General features: G+C 44.4%; 2 protein-coding genes, 1 non-coding gene and 1 pseudogene across 3 annotated transcripts; 2 read left to right on the top strand and 2 right to left on the bottom strand.

Annotated features, from left to right (window-relative positions):
- The first annotated feature begins 1,871 nt into the window (after positions 1–1,871).
- LOC129858900 (sperm-associated antigen 16 protein-like) lies at positions 1,872–3,088 on the top strand (annotated as a pseudogene).
- Positions 3,089–3,831: 743 nt separating this feature from the next.
- Positions 3,832–5,388, bottom strand: LOC129859003 (proteasome maturation protein-like). Its single transcript, XM_055928294.1, has 6 exons — positions 5,280–5,388; positions 4,726–4,826; positions 4,563–4,623; positions 4,310–4,411; positions 4,106–4,199; positions 3,832–4,016 (listed from the first exon to the last, which is right to left on the bottom strand). The coding sequence occupies exons 1-6, from the start codon at positions 5,280–5,282 to the stop codon at positions 3,949–3,951; spliced, it is 429 nt and encodes a 142-aa protein (XP_055784269.1). The 5' UTR covers positions 5,283–5,388; the 3' UTR covers positions 3,832–3,948.
- Positions 5,389–10,544: 5,156 nt separating this feature from the next.
- On the top strand, positions 10,545–10,616 carry trnac-gca (transfer RNA cysteine (anticodon GCA)). The gene has a single exon. It is a non-coding gene; the product is annotated as a tRNA-Cys (tRNA).
- A 161-nt stretch (positions 10,617–10,777) lies between these two features.
- LOC129859002 (protein MFI-like) lies at positions 10,778–18,367 on the bottom strand. Its single transcript, XM_055928293.1, has 9 exons — positions 17,018–18,367; positions 16,690–16,798; positions 16,529–16,621; positions 16,376–16,429; positions 15,646–15,855; positions 15,329–15,462; positions 11,378–11,548; positions 11,198–11,253; positions 10,778–11,074 (listed from the first exon to the last, which is right to left on the bottom strand). Exons 1-9 carry the CDS (start codon positions 17,050–17,052, stop codon positions 10,920–10,922), a joined length of 1,017 nt encoding a protein of 338 aa, XP_055784268.1. The 5' UTR covers positions 17,053–18,367; the 3' UTR covers positions 10,778–10,919.
- Positions 18,368–18,599: the final 232 nt, after the last annotated feature.

Consider the following 18,599-nt stretch of genomic DNA (forward strand, 5'->3'; position numbering starts at 1 on the left):
AGCTGATATGGCTGACTTGCTTAAATAAATGTGGTTTCTACTGACAATTGAGATGTACAAACTATGGCATAAAGGGATGACAAGCGGATGAGACAATCCATAATTTCGATTAAGATATTCATGAGCGAGCTAGGACAGACAGTCAATTTAACTATTTGTTTAGCACTTTTGAAATGTACAGCAAACATGTGCAGTTCTTAGTGTTCTCCCGGTACACCAAGTCCGAACTGTAGGATAAATGAAGGGGGCATATAAGTGGACAATGAAAGCTCTTACAAAATGTGATGATTACATTTCTCTAAAACAGGTCATAGGCTACATGTGCACCACAAAATCATAACAGTAGGCGAAATGAAGAGGGGTAAATATACCAAATTATTAGGGTGAGGCACATGGGCTATTAACAGCTTACTACACAACATACACTTAGTATTACTTTCTTAGCTACAGTATACATATCTCCCTGGCATATTACATAATTTATGCAGCACCATACAAGTCATTTTTGGACCCATCTTGTTGTGCTGTGCTCACTTGAACAGGAAGGTGGCTTGGCGGTCCTTCGTGGGCAAATTTTGTCATCAAAGTCTGGCATTCTCGGGATTTATGGTGCTTTCAAGATAACTGTGAACTTGGGGGAAAAAACAAGGCCGAATCATATTGACGTCATTGATCTTCAGGCCGAAGCTTTATAAAGAGGCCCGAGTTCCCGACTTACAATTCCGAGTTGGATGACCGTTCAAAACATATTTCCCAGTCAGAGCTCGTTTATTTCGGAATTCCCAGTTGTCTTGAACTCACTGAAGTCGAGTTTTCACAGTTACGAGTTAGCAATTGTTTTGAGCGCTGTACAAAGCATGCTTCATTGACAGCATGGCCAATGTTGATTGTTTATCATTTTAAACTTGTTAATAAAGAGACACTTATTCACAGATTTTGGATCACAGTCACTCCACTGAGTAGCAGTCTAGTGATTGCTTTGCAATGCTTGCAGTTAGTCACTGTCACTAATTCCTTCCAAACCATGAATTTGAGGTCTACCCTTAGACTTGGCAGTGACGTACTGTCCCCATGAGTAACAGAATACTGAGCCAATCATGGCGCAAATAGGGGACATTACCAGCACTTACACTACATATTTTCCACTGGCTGCCCCGCCACCACAGAAAGTACTAAGCTAGGCTGAAACACCTGCCTTTTGGAGCTGCCTTACTCAAGAAAGCAAAAAAGAGACCATGTTTGTATGCGGCTCAATGACAATTTGTATTTTATTTTTTACATTGTTTGCAAATTGATATGTGAAATCTTTGGAGGGAGTTGAAAATCCGTGTTGCCCAGCAACAGCCCCAAAACATCACTGCTCTAGAGGAGATCTGCATGGAGGAATGGGCCAAAATACCAGCAACAGTGGGTGAAAACCTTGTGAAGACTTACAGAAAACATTTGACATCTGTCATTGCCAACCTAGGGTATATAACAAAGTATTGAGATAAACTTTTGTTATTGACCAAATACTTATTTTCCACCATAATTTGCAAATAAATTCATAAAAAATCCTACAATGTGATTTTCTGGATTTTTTTTCCTCATTTTGTCTGTCATAGTTGAAGTGTACCTATGATGAAAATTACAGGCCTCTCTCATCTTTTTAAGTGGGAGAACTTGCACAATTGGTGGCTGACTAAATACTTTTTTGCCCCACTGTATTAATGCCAAAATAAAATGCAAAACAGGTGAACCCCACCCCAAAAAAATAAATTTCAACAAAAAATGTGGGTCTCAAAACCTGAATGACGGGTCGCCACTGCTTCCAAACAACCAGCGTACGATATATTTTACCTCGAGTCTGCTACAATTCCCACACTCCGATTATGGCTTTCAATACAGCGAAGCTCCAATCAAAGACGGTGTCTCGCATACCCGAAGTGGTCATTGACTTTTCACCCAACTTCCTTATCAGCATGGGCATGACCAAAACCATGAACTGCTTTCAAACGGAGTGGAATGAGATGGCGCACAAATGTCTGTTTAACGCAGGGGATGTGGGGCTAGTTCCAGATGTGTACACTCAAAACCATTTTCTTGGCAGCGAGATGAAAAACACACAGAGGGAGAGGGGAGAATACAGACTAACAGCCTCAGCAGCGGGACTCCAAGCTACAAAAAGCCAGAGATTTCCACCGTCTCCAGTACAATGAGTAGGCCAGGAGAAGAAAAGACTGATTGAAGATATTAGAAAGCTGAAGACACACGGTGCCCCCACTTATGATCTAGCATTGAAACAGATGAACGAGAAATACAAGGCAGGTCTGAAGCAGAAATTCGGGTCAGCTTGGAGAGGCAGGCGACTTTACACAACACCCTTCTCAACCTCCCCACCGCACCTCCGAGTGTAGCCCAAGACCAGACAACAAAACCTCCCCCCAAACAAGACAGGGGTAACAACAAGCCAATTGGGATGGAGTAAGTCTTTATGCTCCTTCCAAAGACCCCAACACCACCTGACAGAGTTTCCGTCAGACACCCAGCTGGCCCACAGATGGAAGAAGTCTGTGTCTACTCAGGGCTCCTTCAAGGCAGCCACATTCCGACTCACCAACACCCTCAAGGTAAGATGTGATGAATACCCTGCTCACCCTTTATGTATCAAGGCATTTTATTTCCCTAATAGCAACTCAAACTACTAACTGTATGTTAAAGTTACTGTTCTTTCTTTTTTCACAATTAAACATCTCTAGGCCCACACCCTGCTTGTCAGCTACCTGGCTCTACACACAAGCAAACTAGCGGTTGCCTCGGCTGGTGACGACCAGCTCTGGAGGCTTCCTGAAGGAGAGCTGATTTCTACAGGCCAGGGGCAGCGGCGGCTATCTGGGGTTAACTTCCACCCTGACGGGGCTAAGCTAGGGGCCACAAGTGGGACTCCAGGTTCAAGATATGGGACATTTCTGAGGGCCGTGGTGTGCTGACCCCAGAGAGCCACACTGGAGCCACTTGGGGCTGCACCTTCCATTCTGCTGGAGACTTTGTGGCCTCCTGCTCCCTTGATGACACATCAAGGGAGCATCAACACAGTTAAGGTTTGTTAGGAAATCAATATTTCCTGTTCTTCTACCAAACTTGGCACACACATGCTGACTGTGTTGAGGTAATGTGTGCCATCATATTTGTAGACATGATTATCCATATTATAAAAGGTGTGGGACCTGCAGTGAGAGCTTCCGCTACACAGCCACACTGGTTCTATCAACAGTGTAGAGTTCCTCCCCTCCACTAGCCTGCTCACCTTGTGGGACACCCGGACCGCCGCATGCCTAGACAATCTACGACTACCGCAGCTCCATCAACCACGCCTCACTCAGCCCCACTGGTGACCTCATCGCATACTGCAATTCCCATGACGCTGTCATGCTGTGGGATGTCAGGAGGGCTGCAGACGTGTTCACTGTGGAGACAGGGACGCAGCCTAGCAACTGGATGGCTTTCTGCCTCCTCGGGCCGGATGCTGGCAGTCGTTGGCGACAAGGTGAGGGTGGTAGGTTGGGCGTACCCGCAAGTGGCATGTGTGATGAAGCACGAGGACCTGGTGCAGTGTTTCTCTACCACAAGGGGGAGTACCTACTGCCAGGGGCATCTGACAGACATGTGTGGTTGTGATGGATAAGATTCATAAGAGTTAAACCAACACAAATCTGATCCTTCTTTAAAAAAATGTTTTAAAAAAGAGTTGTAATGCATCTTGTGCTTAAGTGTGTATTTTTATAACTTCAGTGAACAGGCAAGCACACACCAAAAACACTAGCACACATTTGTAATAGATCAACAACATGGTTGAGTTATAGGATTTATTAGAAACAAAGGAATCCAACGATATGAAAGTCTTGAGTGCTGTCTCATATGAGAAAGTGAACAGAGGGTAAACACAAACATCCAGGGGTCTGACGGCTCTCACATCAGGCCCAGCTTATACTCCACCATGATGTGGGGCTCACCCACCATCTCACTTTGGGCTGGGTCTGCAGGGAGATGGACACAAAAGAGTGCTAAGTTCACATTAGTTTAACTTCTTTCTGCTGTTGTTTCGTCTGTATACAGTGTCTCTTACCGTTGAGGATGTCCTCAAAGCTGATGCTCTCATCGTTCCCTTTGAGAGTGTCCAGGGCCAGGTGTGAGCTTTGCAGGAACGGAAGGCGCTGGATCTGAGAAGGGACAGGGAAAGTGGTAAGGGATGTGGTGAAAGTTGCTTATTGCATTTTTTCCAACACTATTCTTTGTTTTCAATAAAGATCAGAGAGACATTTGCGTCTACCTGTCTGGCGGCCCTGTACTCCATCTGCAGTTTCAGGGGAGCGTGGAGGCCCTGGATGTTTCTGAGGGTGGAGAAGTTCATCTTGTCCTGGTTCAGCTGAAACTGCAAGGGAGAGTACAAAAGTCAATGTTGGAGCTAAAGTAGCATTAGTGTTTTTTTCGAGAAAAGTTGTATGAGACCTGAAGACTTGTATTAACTCCCAGAACATATACTTAGCCTTTAGCTCAGAACAACAGCGTATTGTGTCACTCACATTCTTTTCTGACAGCTCCAGCGCATGGCTGGGGAGCAACTCATTTTTCACACTGCTGAACCTGAGAGAGAGTTCAACTGTCAGTTATGTCTCACAAACTGTTATATAGTTAACGTTACATACTTTGAGTTGAATGAGTGTCCAGCAGAGACCGTTCTCTCACCCGCTCCTGAGTGTGTCCTGAACGCCATAAGCCCCAATGTGTTGACCCATGCCCATCACCGGTACACTGTCCTTAAGCTGTGATCGTAGTCCACGAGTATTCTGGAGACGAACAAAAGATCACAACTCAGTTAGCATTATAGTAGAGGCATGATGACTAACGTTACCTACTAGCTAACACTTTAGTGTATCCCAAACAACTGAGATAACTGCTACATTGTTAACTACCTAGCTGGCACGAAGCAAAAGGTAGGCAAGACTATTGTCGCTAGTTTAGATTAATTAACCAAACTGACTGACACAAACAAACACAAATAGTTAGCTAGAGCTAACGTTGGACATCATCGCTGCTAATAACGCGCTAACGTTAGCTAGTTCACTGGCATGAGTGACTAATCAAAATCCAAACGTCTCTACAAATACAGCAAGCAATAAATTAATAAAACCCCACGATTCATTGGTATTTCGTATAGACAACATAGCTATCTATCAAATATACGTTTTACACATTTAATGTATGAATTAAATAACAAATATTGGTAATTTGATAGCTACCATTGTGCCTGTGATGCGGCTGTTTCCACTTTTAGTACAAAACTTCCGGTCGGGGTCGCGTTAGTTTGACGACACTTATTTTTCTTCTTCTATGATGTAGTGGCGGTCCGCAAACAAACGTTTAAAGTGCATGCCGCCACCTACTGTGCTGGAATTTACGATCAACCATGATCTGACCAATTATGTACTACCATGAAAAAAAAATTCAAAACCAAATAAATTCCTAACTTCTACCACATCCTCCCCAACCCCATTAAACTTGATCTATATCATGCTGAAACACTCCACTCGTAGGATTGTTCAGCATTTCAATAACCATTTCAACAGTAACATCTGTTACCCCCAATATCTCTTTTGTCTTCTCCACAATAACCTTCAACCTGGCATTTCTGGTTTCCACAACCCGAGTTGTACTGATAACCTTACCAATAAAAGCTATGAAGTCAACTTTATTCACTGTCAAGGTGGCCTTTGGCACTGCACATTTATGAGCACAAGATTTCTGAACAGGCCTCGGACATCAGAAGCACAAGCCGACAGTAGGTCCACTCACTACAGGTATGTCCATGTAAACTCCATCAGTCCGCACTGTAGTTCTACTAACCTATTTTACGGCCTCTGTATATCATGACTGATCCTATATCTCCGAGCCTCTCTATATACCTGGCATCCACCAAATGCTGAACTGCCCCCCCCCCCCAAGTACAGCACTTACCCTTTACATTGCTTCCACATTCACCATAATCATGTGTTTCCTTTACACTGAGCAGCTACAGGCAGTGGTGAAACTAGAGTTTTATACATAGGGTGACCAGGGGGTGGCCAAGGTTACTTCAGAGGGTCCATAGACCATGACAGAAAATTAGTGTGTGACCCTAACCTGGCATGATAATTCACTTAACCCGGAGTTCTTCAATGTGGCAGATAGTGTGGTCCAAAAGGTTTACTTCACTAGAACTCTTTAACATACTATGAATAGTCAGTGTCTCTACCTCGGAACTGTAGCCCGATTTCTTTCTCACACACACACACACACACACACACACACACACACACACACACACACACACACACACACACACACACACACACACACACACACACACACACACACACACACACACACACACACTGGGGAAACTTGGGTCACTCTGTTTTCATTAATATAAAATCTGGGTCCATAAGTGTTGAACATCCAAAATATTTTCAGAAAATAAAGGAGATAAGATGGCATTTGTGTGTTATATAAATTGCATAGTTTATTTACAAAAAAGTACATTTACAAAAAAAACACTGCAATTTGACATAGCAGGTATCAAGCTGAAATGGACTTGAAAAATATAAATAATTTTGATGCCCATCAATATTACAAACTTACAGTATCATATGTATGCTCATATATATTATGTTAACTAATAGCAAAGAAAAGTTTTGGAATTGGCCTAATCAAGACCAAATTAAATCTGTTTGACATGATACCCTTTGGATTTATCATTTTAGAATGTCAGTGTACTAGTTAGTACACAGTGTAGGTTTTAATCACGACCAGAGGGACCGTCTAAGTGACACATTATCCCTGGTAGATGTAAAACAGCATCATTCTGCGGTGCTGGTGAGAACTGGCTAAATGTTTCACAAACTCCTCCATGTTGAGGGAGCGTGCCCTCCTTGACTCAACACTGAGAATTCCGAGGTGACTTAACCTGTCATCAACCATTGTTGTCCTATGGTGGGTTTTAATCAGTTTTAAAGCTGATAAGCTTCTCTCGCAAAAATCACTGCTGACTGGTGTAACAACAGAAATCTTACAAAGTGGAAATAGCTCATGGAAGACCTCTATATAAGGTTCTAGAAACACAACAAAGTCAAGGAGAGCAGACGGTCTGTCCCTTCCACTTTTATCTCTCCTATCAAGAAGCCGCTTGGTTTGATGAACCTCATGTTTGAGGTCCTCTAAATCTGACTCAAATGTCTGAGCAAAGACAAACAGCGCTCCTCGTTCAGGAATGTTGTACTTTTTGGGTTGAGAGACTGGACCCCTTATCTCGTAATTCTTCATTGAAAAATGCCTCTGCAGCTCAGCTGTGAGACTGTCAAGCACCTGATAAAAGATAGCTCTTTGGAAGCTCTCACCATCACTTTGGTCACTATTTTTCAGTCCTACAGTGCTCATCATCAATGAGTCGTGAAATCTTAAGCTTGTTTTAGGCTGTCTTTTACACACTGTACACTTATTTTGCAGTGCTCTGCAATCTCTTCAACCTCTTTCCATAGTTCTCCAAAGTAACCCTCACTTCTGTAGTCCTGTAATGTGTCTGTAAGGGCACCTACTAGATCCACAGCCCTTGCTAGGTCAAGAGAGCTTGATGGAAGCATGTCAGAAAGACATTTGGCATCACCAAGCACTTTACAAAAGGTAACCAAAAGTCCTATGAAATGTAAATCTATCTGAGAAAGAAGGCCCCTTGCCTCCACTGATCTATCACCACTATTTTCAAGTGTGATATCCTGTAGCACTCTCAGAACTGCTGGAAGCCTGTCCCTCAGATTACGGCATGCCATGTATCTGCATGCCCACCTTACATCCGTAAGTCTCTGTAGTTCCCTGGGCTGCTGCTGTGGATACAGCTCTTCCTGAACTGCAAGCCATTTGAGATGAACGTACGAGCCAGATACAAAGTTATAAAGCTTCTGCAGGAGAGCAAAACAGTGAACTGCCTCAGGCACTGATTTTACAGCATCGACAAGAACCAAATTCAAACAATGTGCATTACAGTGCACATAAAATGCAAATCTTGCACTGTTCTTAATCCGTGCAGACACACCAGAATGTTTTCCGCTCATGACGGCTGCACCGTCACAGCCTTGCCCACAAGATTATTTCTGTGGTCCAGACCATGTTTTTCAAGGCAATTGATTATAATTCTTGTGAGACCTGCTGCATCTAAGCTTTCAGCTGACTGAAAGTGTAAAAAACTATCGTGGATGGCCCCGTTGTAATTGTACCTCACAACTAAAGACATTTGATATTTTTTCTTAGAATCTTTGGTTTCATCTGCAATTACACCAACAACTTCCCTTTCTTTTACTTCTCTTATTATTTAACGTTGTAACATCTCAGCCCTCAAAAACTTTGTTCTGGATTTGGTGGCTTGTGTATTAACACATGCGTTCATCTTTTTCTCTATGATAGGATCATGCTTTGCTATTTCTTCTAAGATTGTCAAAAAATGACCCTTGTTGTGAGAGTCATCAGACTCTCGATGACCTCTCTGCTCATCAGACTCTCGATGACCTCTCTGCTCATCAGACTCTCTGCTCATCAGACTCTCGATGACCTCTCTGCTCATCAGACTCTCTGCTCATCAGACTCTCGATGACCTCTCTGCTCATCAGACTCTCTGCTCATCAGACTCTCTGCTCATCAGACTCTCTGCTCATCAGACTCTCTGCTCATCAGACTCTCTGCTCATCAGACTCTCTGCTCATCAGACTCTCGATGACCTCTCTGCTCATCAGACTCTCTGCTCATCAGACTCTCGATGACCTCTCTGCACTATATGTTGAGTGGCAGTTAATAAGTGCACATCTGTAATTGTTTTAATGTGAGTACAGTTTTCCACCACTTTCTTTTTCCGGTCCCCATTTCTGACATCTAACATTGATGAGTTGCTGTCAATAGCCCTTTTATGCTGATGCCAAGCATACTGTACATTGATATGATGCTCTGCCTTCGAATTGAGCTTAAACCTAGAATCTTTAAACAGCACCTTTTTCCAGTAACAAAAACCTGACTGTGATGTGAAGGCAGATTCAGGTGTATTGGGCAGAGAAAAATTACTGCAGGCAAAACAATAAGTTAAATCTTGATTTACAGAATATTCAAGCCATGAATTGTCCTTATACCAGGAGCTGTTGAAAGCCCTTTTCCTAGTACCATGCTGAGTTCTGGGAAATGTTTTCAAACCCGGCTGTACAGGACCCTCTTCTCTGGATCTTGAAATGTCTGAAATACACATTAAATAATGTGTCATATCTCTATGGAAATGTATAATTCAGGGATCCACAAGATTAAATACTAACAGCTGCTAACTAAAATGTGTAGTTTAAAGTATAGGCCTGGCCTACCATTGGGTCCTTTAGGGACAGAAGTCTGATTTGAAAAATGCACTGCCACCGAAAATACAAATTATTTCAACAGGAGATGAAATGAGATCAGCATCAAACTGACAGTAGCGAATAACATTTTGGGGTGGCACCCGGGATGGCCAATCAGATGTCAGGGGTGTCCAGAGCCACCTTGGACACCCCTCTGGCTACATGTCCCATTCTTTGGCATTTCATAAGCTGCAGTGCATATGGGGCAAACTCTCTAACATTGTAACTAAGGAATCCTATCTGTACTTTTTCCTAGCAAGACTTTCTCAAACCCTCAGCCTCACTGATAAGCTTTCACTTCTTTGACCCTCTTTCCTACTGAACAATCTTTTGGACTCCAGTCACATTTTCTTTAATATAATCAGTGGACATAGATTTGGGACCCTATTATGACTCCCCACAATCTATCATATACACCAGGGACATGGTTTTAATCTTCTTCCCATTAAGCGTTTTCAATTTTCAGAATATTCTCTTGCTGAGCCTGGTTACCACACAATATTAACAATCTACCATGTCCAATGAAACGAACTAATTTCACTTCACCTACCTCTTTTCTAGGGCATTAGTTAGTCGTAAGGTCCTGTGTTGTCATCAAACACTAGTACCACTTTCCTTCCACTCCAACACATCATTACTCTTTTTTCTTACTTTGGTCATATTTATGCTTTCGGGTGCAATGAGTGGGTTGCTTTTTTTAATAGACGCTCCACTGCTTTCTGTATCGTCATTTATTTTCTTCCAATGTCTTCCCACTACCGACCTTTGACCCTCATCCTCCCGCTGCATAAATCAGAACGGACACCAATATTGTTCGCATTCCAGCACAGCTGTTTCTTCACCAACTTCTCCATTAAGTCCGCACTACCCACCGCCTTTTCCAACCTCTAACCCTCTTTCACCGTTTGACGACACTTCCGAATCAGATAGAAATACAAGCGGGCAGGTAGACGTAAATGAAAAGGAAAGTACGATGAATGCTGCTTTTGGAACTACTGTGTCGTTTATATGTATCTATATATGGTTTATCATACTAATATTGTATGTACAATATCCACAAATGAATTAAGATTTATATCAAAATTATTTTCCATATGTTATGAGTACGGGGGTATAGCTCAGTGGTAGAGCATTTGACTGCAGATCAAGAGGTCCCCGGTTCAAATCCGGGTGCCCCCTCATTTTGTTTGATACTTTTGCTCATACTTGAACCTCAATAAGTATAATCTTTAGAAGCGCATTGTATCTGCCTACATCTGGTGTGAGTAGGTCCATTACAGTGGAGTAGAAAAAAAACACTCCTACCCTTAGCTACAGAAACATATAATGTATTATCATAGTTACATTCACCACTTTGCTTTATTGCTCATCACATTTAATCCCACTGCATAGTGTCATAGTAGTAGGGTCTGATGGTTGGTATTGTAATTTTCTGGTCTGGTCAGCGATACAATGCAGTCAGTCAGCCAGTCAGTCAGTCAGTCAGTCAAAGAGATTGGCCTTGGAGTGTTCTGACTTGATGAGGCTGGAGACCAGTGGGTGGAGGATACTGCTGTAGGTATCCACCTGGCTGTCTTCCTGCCCCAGCCCTGAGAACTCAACACAAGGCTCCCGGTTGGAAGGTACCAGCCTCTTATCTTGGGAGAAAGAGAAACAGAAAGAGCCTTTTTACTCTCTTTGGCCAGAGGGGGGTGCTATAGTCTCACGTAAATTGTTGGTGTGGTTATTATGTGCCTCAAGTCAAGGAATAAATGATTTACCTTTCCAAGACTCAGAGGAATTGCTGGTACCTACAACCCTCCAGTCATTAATATACCTGCAGAAATATTAAAAAGCATTGTTGCTTTGGGTAACACTGTATTGCAACTGACTCAATGGGATCACCTGTTATAATGAAGGATAATAAATAAAATAAAAAGGTACATATGGTGGTTAGTTACTCGTCAAAGTTGAGAGCGTTAGTCCACTCCAGTAGTTCATCCACCTCCCACTCTACGATGTGGTTGGGTCCCAGCTGCTCCACGGCGTCCATCATGCCCTGGGCTGACCGCTCCACCAGCATGGCTGTCTCACTATGCTCTGTACGTGCATGCAGACAGCCACGGTCATACCTTCGGACAGTTGGTAGAAGGACAGGTAAGGGTGAGAGGAACAGAAAGAAGGACAGGTGTGGGTGAGTGGAACAGGTAGAGGGACAGGTGAGGGTGAGGGGAACAACTAGAAGGACAGGTGACAGTAACAGGTAGAAGGACAGGTGAGGGGGAGGGGAACAGGTAGAAGGACAGGTGAGGGTGATGGGGGCAGGTAGAGGGACAGGTGTTGGTGAGGGGGACAGGTAGAGGGACAGGTAGGGGTGAGGGGGACAGGTAGAGGGACAGCTGAGGCTATTACAGGTTAGCATTGCTTTTATAGATAAGCAATAATGATGCAGTTTGAGCATACTGTTGAGTGAACAGGTGACTAGTGCTGTTGCATACAGGTGAGTGAACAGGTGAGTAGTGCTGTTGCATACAGGTGAGTGAACAGGTGACTAGTGCTGTTGCATACAGGTGAGTGAACAGGTGAGTAGTGCTGTTGCATACAGGTGAGTGAACAGGTGACTAGTGCTGTTGCATACAGGTGAGTGAACAGGTGAGTAGTGCTGTTGCATACAGGTGAGTGAACAGGTGACTAGTGCTGTTGCATACAGGTGAGTGAACAGGTGACTAGTGCTGTTGCATACAGGTGAGTGAACAGGTGAGTAGTGCTGTTGCATACAGGTGAGTGAACAGGTGAGTAGTGCTGTTGCACACAGGTGAGTGAACAGGTGAGTAGTGCTGTTGCATACAGGTGAGTAGTGCTGTTGCACACAGGTGAGTGAACAGGTGAGTAGTGCTGTTGCACACAGGTGAGTGAACAGGTGAGTAGTGCTGTTGCATACAGGTGAGTGAACAGGTGAGTAGTGCTGTTGCACACAGGTGAGTGGTGCTGTTGCACACAGGTGAGTGAACAGGTGAGTAGTGCTGTTGCATACAGGTGAGTGAACAGGTGAGTAGTGCTGTTGCACACAGGTGAGTGAACAGGTGAGTGAACAGGTGAGTAGTGCTGTTGCACACAGGTGAGTAGTGCTGTTGCACACAGGTGAGTGAACAGGTGAGTAGTGCTGTTGCATACAGGTGAGTGAACAGGTGAGTAGTGCTGTTGCACACAGGCGAGTGAACAGGTGAGTAGTGCTGTTGCACACAGGTGAGTGAACAGGTGAGTGAACAGGTGAGTAGTGCTGTTGCATACAGGTGAGTAGTGCTGTTGCACACAGGTGAGTGAACAGGTGAGTAGTGCTGTTGCACACAGGTGAGTGAACAGGTGAGTAGTGCTGTTGCATACAGGTGAGTGAACAGGTGAGTAGTGCTGTTGCACACAGGTGAGTGAACAGGTGAGAAGTGCTGTTGCATACAGGTGAGTGAACAGGTGAGTAGTGCTGTTGCACACAGATGAGTGAACAGGTGAGTAGTGCTGTTGCATACAGGTGAGTGAACAGGTGAGTAGTGCTGTTGCACACAGGTGAGTGAACAGGTGAGTGAACAGGTGAGTAGTGCTGTTGCATTCAGATGAGTGAACAGGTGAGTAGTGATGTTGCATACAGGTGAGTAGTGCTGTTGCACACAGGTGAGTGAACAGGTGAGTAGTGCTGTTGCATACAGGTGAGTGAACAGGTGAGTAGTGCTGTTGCACACAGGTGAGTGAACAGGTGAGTAGTGCTGTTGCACACAGATGAGTGAACAGGTGAGTAGTGCTGTTGCATACAGGTGAGTGAACAGGTGAGTAGTGCTGTTGCACACAGGTGAGTGAACAGGTGAGTGAACAGGTGAGTAGTGCTGTTGCATTCAGGTGAGTGAACAGGTGAGTGAACAGGTGAGTAGTGCTGTTGCATACAGGTGAGTAGTGCTGTTGCACACAGGTGAGTGAACAGGTGAGTAGTGCTGTTGCACACAGGTGAGTGAACAGGTGAGTAGTGCTGTTGCATACAGGTGAGTGAACAGGTGAGTAGTGTTGTTGCACACAGGTGAGTGACCGGTGAGTAGTGCTGTTGCACACAGATGAGTGAACAGGTGAGTGAACAGGTGAGTAGTGCTGTTGCATACAGGTGAGTGAACAGGTGAGTAGTGCTGTTGCACACAGGTGAGTGAACAGGTGAGTGAACAGGTGAGTAGTGCTGTTGCATTCAGATGAGTGAACAGGTGAGTAGTGCTGTTGCATTCAGATGAGTGAACAGGTGAGTAGTGCTGTTGCATACAGGTGAGTGAACAGGTGAGTAGTGCTGTTGCACACAGGTGAGTGAACAGGTGAGTGAACAGGTGAGTAGTGCTGTTGCATTCAGATGAGTGAACAGGTGAGTAGTGATGTTGCATACAGGTGAGTAGTGCTGTTGCATACAGGTGAGTGAACAGGTGAGTAGTGCTGTTGCACACAGGTGAGTGAACAGGTGAGTAGTGCTGTTGCACACAGATGAGTGAACAGGTGAGTAGTGATGTTGCATACAGGTGAGTAGTGCTGTTGCACACAGGTGAGTGAGCAGGTGAGTAGTGCTGTTGCATACAGGTGAGTGAACAGGTGAGTAGTGCTGTTGCACACAGATGAGTGAACAGGTGAGTAGTGCTGTTGCACACAGATGAGTGAACAGGTGAGTAGTGCTGTTGCATACAGGTGAGTGAACAGGTGAGTAGTGCTGTTGCACACAGGTGAGTGAACAGGTGAGTAGTGCTGTTGCACACAGGTGAGTGAACAGGTGAGTAGTGCTGTTGCACACAGGTGAGTGAACAGGTGAGTAGTGCTGTTGCACACAGATGAGTGAACAGGTGAGTAGTGATGTTGCATACAGGTGAGTAGTGCTGTTGCATACAGGTGAGTGAACAGGTGAGTAGTGCTGTTGCACACAGGTGAGTGAACAGGTGAGTGAACAGGTGAGTAGTGCTGTTGCATACAGGTGAGTGAACAGGTGAGTAGTGCTGTTGCATACAGGTGAGTAGTGCTGTTGCACACAGGTGAGTGAACAGGTGAGTGAACAGGTGAGTAGTGCTGTTGCATACAGGTGAGTGAACAGGTGAGTAGTGCTGTTGCATACAGGTGAGTGAACAGGTGAGTAGTGCTGTTGCACACAGGTGAGTGACCAGGTGAGTAGTGCTGTTGCATACAGGTGAGTGAACAGGTGAGTAGTGCTGTTGCACACAGGTGAGTGAACAGGTGAGTAGTGCTGTTGCATACAGGTGAGTGAACAGGTGAGTAGTGCTGTTGCACACTGGTGAGTGAACAGGTGAGTAGTGCTGTTGCATACAGGTGAGTGAACAGGTGAGTAGTGCTGTTGCATACAGGTGAGTGAACAGGTGAGTAGTGCTGTTGCACACAGGTGAGTGAACAGGTGAGTAGTGCTGTTGCATACAGGTGAGTAGTGCTGTTGCACACAGGTGAGTGAACAGGTGAGTAGTGCTGTTGCACACAGGTGAGTGAACAGGTGAGTGAACAGGTGAGTAGTGCTGTTGCATACAGGTGAGTGAACAGGTGAGTAGTGCTGTTGCACACAGGTGAGTGAACAGGTGAGTAGTGCTGTTGCACACAGGTGAGTGAACAGGTGAGTAGTGCTGTTGCACACAGGTGAGTGAACAGGTGAGTAGTGCTGTTGCACACAGGTGAGTGAACAGGTGAGTAGTGCTGTTGCACACAGGTGAGTGAACAGGTGAGTAGTGCTGTTGCACACAGGTGAGTGAACAGGTGAGTAGTGCTGTTGCACACAGGTGAGTGAACAGGTGAGTAGTGCTGTTGCACACAGGTGAGTGAACAGGTGAGTAGTGCTGTTGCACACAGGTGAGTGAACAGGTGAGTAGTGCTGTTGCAGGTAAGGACGCACACGAACTCACATCTGCTTCAACCATTCAATCTTCCTCCTCTTCTTCCTCCTGTCCACGTCCTGACGACGCTGCAGTTTGGAATGATGAAACTCCACCTTCCTGCCATTGGACTCCAACGTAATGATGTCACCTAACAGAGCAGCCTGAACCAATACAGAGAGAGAGTGCACAGCGCTTCTCAAATGATTCTTCTTTCACAGAGTAGCTGAGTACTACACTAAAACAATGAAGGCAAACAAAGTATCTCTGTTGGCGGTTCCAACCATATCATACTGAACCCACATCTGATACAGTGTGATATCATGGAATCAGAACTTCTGCACCACCTTCCCAGAGAGCAGTCTCCAGCCGTTGTTCTCCACGCGGTGGTACCAGCCAGCATGGTCGTCCCGCACCTGGGTCCTCCCGTTGTGTATCTGCCTGGGGACGGGCCTCTTCTGCCTGGGGTGGGTGTAGTCCTTGGGGCTGTTGGCACACATGTCCACGATGGGTCGATGGGTGTAGATCTTATAGTAGATGCTCGGTGGAAAGGTGGTCTGTGAGGGGAGAGAAAAACTCATCTCACATTAGCATGCACACATCTATTTGTATTGCATAAATCATCGCAGATAGATTTTGAAATAAATTCAGGTATTAGTATTGCAAGTGATGGGTATTTATTTAAGCAATAAGGCACGAGGAGGTGTGGTATATGGCCAATATACCATGGCTAAGGACTATTCTTATGCACGATGCAACGCGTAGTGCCTGGATACAGCCCTTAGCCGTGGTATATTGGCCATATACCACAAACCCTGAGGTGCCTTATTGCTATTGAAAACTGGTTACCAACGTAATTAGAGCAGTAATACATGTTTTGTCATACCGGGGTCTGAAGAAAACAGCTTGTCTGTTCAAACGTTGGTTAGAAATTATTGCATCGGAGCTCCTAGAGTGTGAGGCTCTCCTTTTCTTTTTCATATGGTCTGATATAACACAGCTGTCAGCCAATCAGCATTCGGGGATTGAACCACCCAGTTTATAATGTGCATTTTAGCACTGACAAAATGAACTTACCCCTCCCAGTCTGAATCTGATGTGGACTCCTGCAGCAGCATCCAGAATATTTGCCTGTAACAACCATAGTAACATTCATAATGTGTCTGTCTGTGTATCTGAGTCTGTGTGTCTGTCTGTCTGCATGTGTGTGTGTATGTCTGGTGTCTGTACCTCTCTGGGATTGACATTTTTGAGCAGGAGTCGAGGGTCTCCCTGGTTACGGAACCTCACAAGGTTCTTGAAGTACTGGAACACGCGTGTATCCTACACATGGGATATAGAGAGGTTACCAGGTCTGTACGTGTTAGTGTGTGTGTTGTGGTTCCACCCACCACATGTCTCCTCCATGTCCTCTGTATCATCCTGGCAGCCCTGTGGTAGACTCTCTGCTGCCGGCCGTCCAGCTCCATCATATCCTCCACTAGGGGGGACGAAAGGGCACTGGGAGGGGATTAAAGGTTAAAGGGGTAATTATGGTGGGCTGAGATCAGTGTTTGAAGTGGGGTGGTGTGACTGGTACTAAGAACCTTCACTTTTACTGCTTGAGTGGTGGCACATCATCTTATACCTGCTCTAAAATACTGAGGCATGGTAACTTTAGGTGTTAGGTGGTGAAGGCATATCTTTTTAATATTGAGTTTAGGAATAACTTCTACTAACGTTTCTATTGCGTAATTGTAAGTGTTCTTCTCCATGCTTATGAACTGGACCTGTGCCTGTGACCGAAATGGGTAAATACAAAGAACATTAAAGAACTGTTGTTATGCAAAGGTCACAATGGACAGAGACCCTATGCAGCAAAACAGAACACACAGTCTTGTACAGCTAACCTTGTGGGGACATACAATTCAGTCCCATTCAAAATCCTATTTTCCCTAACCCCTAATCCTAACCCGTACTCTTACCCTAAACTTTATCCTAACCCTAAAACTAACCCTAGCTCCTAACCTTAATATTTAACTTAATTCTAACCCTAACACTAATTCTAACCTTAACCCTAAACCCCCTAGAAATAGCATTTGACTTTGTGGGGACTAACAAAATGTCCCCAGCTGGTCAACTTTTTGTTCGTTTACTATTCTTGTAGGGACTTCTGGTCCCCACAAGAATAGTTAAACACGTCCACAGATACGCGTAGAATACACAAAGGCAAAAGACATACACAGACAAGTGACTCACCCAGCAACTGCGTCAGAAAACGAGCTGTCCACATTCGTCGCACTATGATGATCCACCTACCTATTCCAGTTACGCACAGAACTTACCCAAAATGTGTATGTTCAAAACAGAACGCTTGTCAGTTGATATATAGATAACAGTTAGTTAATCCATGTCATCATTTGTTTTCGTTACATACATTTGCAAAACATGCCCTAAACGCAGGGTTTACGTGTTCAGGTTTTCCATGTTTGAGCAAACGCATTTGGTTACCAAGCAACGCATTTGGTTACCAAACAACATGCAGAGCGTGTCACTAGCTACATTTCCATCCAATTGGCGACGTATTTTCAAGCGAATATGCAAAAATTCGCATACAAACAAAATACTACCACAATTGTGTTTCCATCAAATATATTTTGTTTCGATTAAAAGTATGTGCGTGATGATGTAGTGCACATAAACATGTTTGCATTTAAATGAGTTTCCATTGGATTTTCAACTCTATTGATCGTTTTCTAACAAGAGTTTGCGTTTTATAGCGAGTTTACCCAGGTGCGCTCTAGATCTCTTACCCCCCACAAGATCTCATAAACTTGTGTTAACCTCGGACTTTATTTTTGGAGTTTATTCCAAAAATCCCAAAAATCGATGAAAATAAAAACAAAAACATTAACTACACAACAAACATAAGACGATAAAAAACAGCCTTTAAGCCTTTCTATTATGACCATGTGGGTGTCTGTGTGTGCTCATCCATTTGCTGTGTGAGTGTTACCTGTAGGAAGTGGTCTATCTGCTGCAGCCAGTGTTGCCAACTAAACTTCAGGGGAAGTCGCTAGAGGAAGGTAGATTTGTTGCTAAAAGTTTCTAAATGACATTGTGATGTCATTGCGTGATAACGTAAACTGCGTCATTACGTAGAATACACAATAACGTTACTCAAATTGACTGGCCGTCTCGGCCAAAAATATGATTTGACATTTGTTCAGGTACAGACTCCCTCTCGTTTCTGTACTTCTGGCGGTACAATTTTGATTGAGACATGTTGATTGATGTTGTAAGTTCTATTCAAGATCAAACA

The sequence above is a fragment of the Salvelinus fontinalis genome, chromosome 7, assembly GCF_029448725.1.
Source record: "Salvelinus fontinalis isolate EN_2023a chromosome 7, ASM2944872v1, whole genome shotgun sequence".
NCBI lineage: Eukaryota > Metazoa > Chordata > Actinopteri > Salmoniformes > Salmonidae > Salvelinus > Salvelinus fontinalis.

What these genes read in the sequence shown, in the direction of transcription:
- LOC129859003 (XM_055928294.1), bottom strand. An exon ending in TGGAGCTGTCAGAAAAGAAT is followed by an intron (nt 4,412 to 4,562) that starts GTGAGTGACACA and finishes TCTCCCTTGCAG; the next exon opens with TTTCAGCTGAACCAGGACAA. An exon ending in AGTACAGGGCCGCCAGACAG is followed by an intron (nt 4,200 to 4,309) that starts GTAGACGCAAAT and finishes GTCCCTTCTCAG; the next exon opens with ATCCAGCGCCTTCCGTTCCT.
- LOC129859002 (XM_055928293.1), bottom strand. Translation starts at nt 17,052, where the DNA reads ATGGAGAAGAACACTTACAATTACGCAATAGAAAC. An exon ending in TCAGATTCAGACTGGGAGGG is followed by an intron (nt 15,856 to 16,375) that starts GTAAGTTCATTT and finishes CTCCCCTCACAG; the next exon opens with ACCACCTTTCCACCGAGCAT. An exon ending in TTCCTCTGAGTCTTGGAAAG is followed by an intron (nt 11,075 to 11,197) that starts GTAAATCATTTA and finishes CTTTCTCCCAAG; the next exon opens with ATAAGAGGCTGGTACCTTCC.